At 40.8% G+C, this 2,025-nt stretch overlaps 1 protein-coding gene across 1 annotated transcript in view; it reads left to right on the top strand.

The window, feature by feature from the left end:
• Window positions 1-1,515, top strand: part of commd7 (COMM domain containing 7) — a 6,314-nt gene extending 4,799 nt beyond the window's left edge. The window contains exons 7-9 of the mRNA XM_024270544.2: window positions 626-675; window positions 743-791; window positions 1,309-1,515. Of these exons, the coding sequence (XP_024126312.1) occupies window positions 626-675; window positions 743-791; window positions 1,309-1,385 (176 nt within the window). The 3' untranslated portion in view covers window positions 1,386-1,515. The remainder of the gene's footprint in view (window positions 1-625; window positions 676-742; window positions 792-1,308) is intronic.
• Window positions 1,516-2,025: the final 510 nt, after the last annotated feature.

Here is a 2,025-nt window from a genome sequence, read left to right as displayed (position 1 = left end):
CTGCATGCTAGCTTTTTTGGGGCCAATTTAGGCTTTTTTTAGGCTATTTTGGAGTTTAGCTAACATTTCAGCTGTAATATTTCAGCTGCATACTAGCTATTTTGGCGATTTTGGGTTTTTTGGGCTAATATGGCTTTTATCTAATATTTTAGCTGGCTATTAGCTTCAGTGATGTCAGCTATCAGCACTAACATCTTCAGTGATGTCAGCTATCAGCACTAGCATCTTCAGTGGCCAATTCAGCTTACAGCATTCACACTAGTATTATCACAGGTAATGTTATATATGTAGTTTTTAGTTAGTTTAAAGTTAATGACGGTTAAGATATGTGCTTTAATCCACTTTGTGCATGACCCCATTAGTTGACCAATCAGAAAAAATAATTGGTGATTAGTTGACTGATAAAATAGTCGTTTGTGACAGCTCTACATGTTACAAACCTGATATTAACAAATGTTTCTCTGCCATCTGTTTTCTATTTTAAGGAAAGGATTCTTTTTTTAGTGGATAGAAGAACATTTATTAATGCTTTATTTTTCCCTTAGATCTGTTTGCATTAAGTGAGCAAGATCAATAAGTCTGTTGTGTTTTGTGAGTCTTACGTTTGGGTTTCTTGTTCCAACAGTAACGGTCGGCACCAGTGAAGTCCAGAAGTTGGGCAGCATCTTCCTCCAGGTGAGAATCTGAGCTGAAGGCAGACGGACACGCTGACAGATGACTGACGCTCTGCATCCCTCCACAGCTCAAACTGGTCACCAGGAAAGGAAACTCCACTGAAAACATCTACATGGGTGAGTGTGGTCGTCATTCCTGCCATTTCCTGAGGTTTACCAAGATGTGGAACCAAACGAGTTTTTCAGATTCAGTCAAAACTGAAGCTTTGACATTTGTGTGGTGGGTGAAGAGGAAATCCGGCCTGGATCAGCGACGGGTCGGGATGGATGGACATGAAAACCTAATCGACTGTGTCAGAGTTTATGAAGAACTTGGAAAGAACTTTATACAAATCTACAAAAAGCAACAACAGGCTAATAAATAAATAAAGAATAAAGTGAGATTACTTCTACCAGAGTTTAGTTCTACCAGATTACTTCTGGTAGAACTGAAACAGAAGTCTTTTTTGTGTTTTAAGCAGAAATTTTGCACCTTTTTTAAACCATTGCTAACAAATTAAAAGACTAGAGCCAGTTAGAACCAGACATCAGTGTTTGTTAAATAAATAAAAAACTCTGCAGGTTTTGCAAGAGCTTTCTTACTTTCTCGTGTAAAAGTTTGAGTCCCATCCAGCTGTTTGTGTTGTTTCTGCAGAACTGACGCTGCCTCAGTTTTACAAGTTCCTTCATGAGATGGAGAGAGCCAAAGCCAGCATGGAGTGTTTCAGCTGAGAGTTTGGATCTGAAAGCTCCGAGTGTGAATGCCAGGATGCCTGTGTGTGTGTGTGTGCATGTGTGTGAGACACCATTTTGTTTTTGTTCAACATCGATATTGAAATAAACACCAATATAAACAACTTGTGTCCATGTCTCTTAAGCTGAAGTGTTTTTCTGGCGCGAGCAGCTGCTGCTGCAGGTCTGAATGTGATGAAGGATGAAGGATGCTGCTCCGCAGTCATTCCCACACTCCACGGGGAAGGTCCAGAAAAAGGTCCAAAAATTGATCAATGAGTCAGAACACATTTATCGTAAAGAAATAGTTTTAAAATGGGGTCATTAAGATGTGTCTGGATCTTTTAGTGTCTACAGCTCTCTTTGAGGAGAAACGTGAATGAATGCCAAGACCGGAAACCAAGCGGAGCAAATCCTGAGAATGCAGATGTGAGTGCAGCTGTTGCTTTATTGTCCCGCACACTTCCTTCTGAGGAATTTACTCAAAAACACATTTCCTTCTTTGGAAACGGCCATTGTTTTCTGTGAGAACTCACTTTTGTCTCAGGCAGGACTGCACACCCACAAACTGTAGGTTCCCCAAGCGTCACTCTGAGCATGTTTCCTAAATCAGTACGTCTCTGGGAGACCCCCCCCCCCC

This window comes from Oryzias melastigma, linkage group LG5 (assembly GCF_002922805.2).
Source record: "Oryzias melastigma strain HK-1 linkage group LG5, ASM292280v2, whole genome shotgun sequence".
Taxonomy (NCBI): Eukaryota; Metazoa; Chordata; class Actinopteri; order Beloniformes; family Adrianichthyidae; genus Oryzias; species Oryzias melastigma.
The sequence above is the reverse complement of the archived record's forward strand: the minus strand, read 5'-3'. Positions and strand labels throughout refer to the sequence as shown.